The 1,438-nt window shown below is 38.4% G+C and overlaps 1 protein-coding gene across 7 annotated transcripts in view; it reads right to left on the reverse strand.

The window, feature by feature from the left end:
* PHF14 (PHD finger protein 14) overlaps positions 1-1,438 on the reverse strand; it is a 201,063-nt gene that overhangs the window by 131,929 nt on the left and 67,696 nt on the right. For all 7 annotated transcript variants that reach the window (XM_010845426.1, XM_010845425.1, XM_010845424.1 and 4 more), the window contains exon 14: positions 157-325. In XM_010845426.1, coding sequence (XP_010843728.1) covers positions 157-325 — 169 coding nt within the window. The remainder of the gene's footprint in view (positions 1-156; positions 326-1,438) is intronic.

Consider the following 1,438-nt stretch of genomic DNA (forward strand, 5'->3'; position numbering starts at 1 on the left):
TCATAATATAAAACAGTAAACTGTTAAGAAAAACCAAAAGCAATATATTTCTTTCATTGGCTACTGAGTATACGCTTGCCCTTTGTCTTTCTCACCCTTTAAATTTTGACCTCAGAGTTTTCTAAGGGTTATTATGACTACTAGGGAATAAATTACCGTGTTTCTTATTGGAATCTTCTTGGGTTCTGGAGGCATATCCTGTGGAACAAATTTCACTGGTTCCTTAATCTGCCTCCTTGATCGTTTGGTCCCATCTGGTAAGGTTTCCATGGCCATCTCTGCTTCCATGTCACTGCTCCCTGCCTGGTCACATTCAGAACACTGCCTACATAAAGAAAAAAATATTATTTCATACATTTATTTTTACCTTCCAGCATTAGCCATGGTTTCTATAAATACAAAATGCAGGTATATGTTTAGAATATATGAAAATGTACACAGGAACATGTGACCATAGTCATATAATGACCATACATACAGAAAAGCACATACATTCCTTTAAGAGAAACAACAATATATGTAAAATGTCCAAAGCAATTTCATGTATCCCTAATAAGTATCATAAAAACACATGTAATACTGCCATATATTTATGTGAATGAATGTAAGAGGCCCAGTACTGATTAAAAAGATAGTTTTCCTTAGGAAATCATGATTTTTCCTCAAATGATATACATTGTGACACCAGAAAATCAAAGTCATTCTTTGACCAACTCTATTTGTCACAGCTATACTATCCTTGCATCTTAATTAATGGCAAGCTGTGCTGAATATACCAACTGAGAAAATTCTGTAAAAATTCATACCTCTCACTCATTAGCACTGTAATTTAATACCAAATTAGTATTTATTTTAACAGCTTTAAATTTTGAACTCCAATAACAGAATTAAATACAAAGTATCATGTGTGGCTAATACAAATGCACTATTCAGTTCAGTTCAGTTCAGTCGCTCAGTCGTGTCTGACTCTTTGCGACCCCATGAATCGCAGCACGCCAGGCCTCCCTGTCCATCACCAACTCCTAGAGTTCACTCAGACTCATGTCCATCGACTCAGTGATGCCACCCAGCCATCTCATCCTCTGTCGTCCCCTTCTTCTCCTGCCTCCAATCCCTCCCAGCATCAGAGTCTTTTCCAATGAGTCAACTCTTCGCATGAGGTGGCCAAAGTACTGGAGTTTCAGCTTTAGCATCATTCCTTCCAAAGAACACCCAGGACTGATCTCCTTTAGAATGGACTGGTTGGATCTCCTTGCAGTCCAAGGGATTCTCAAGAGTCTTCTCCAACACCACAGTTCAAAAGCATCAATTCTTCGGTGTCAGCCTTCTTCACAGTCCAACTCTCACATGCATACATGACCACTGGAAAAACCATAGCCTTGACTAGACAGACCTTTGTTGGCAAAGTAATGTCTCTGCTTTTAAATATGCTATCTAG

Source organism: Bison bison, unplaced genomic scaffold (genome assembly GCF_000754665.1).
Source record: "Bison bison bison isolate TAMUID 2011002044 unplaced genomic scaffold, Bison_UMD1.0 scf7180017864216, whole genome shotgun sequence".
NCBI classification, from domain to species: domain Eukaryota; kingdom Metazoa; phylum Chordata; class Mammalia; order Artiodactyla; family Bovidae; genus Bison; species Bison bison.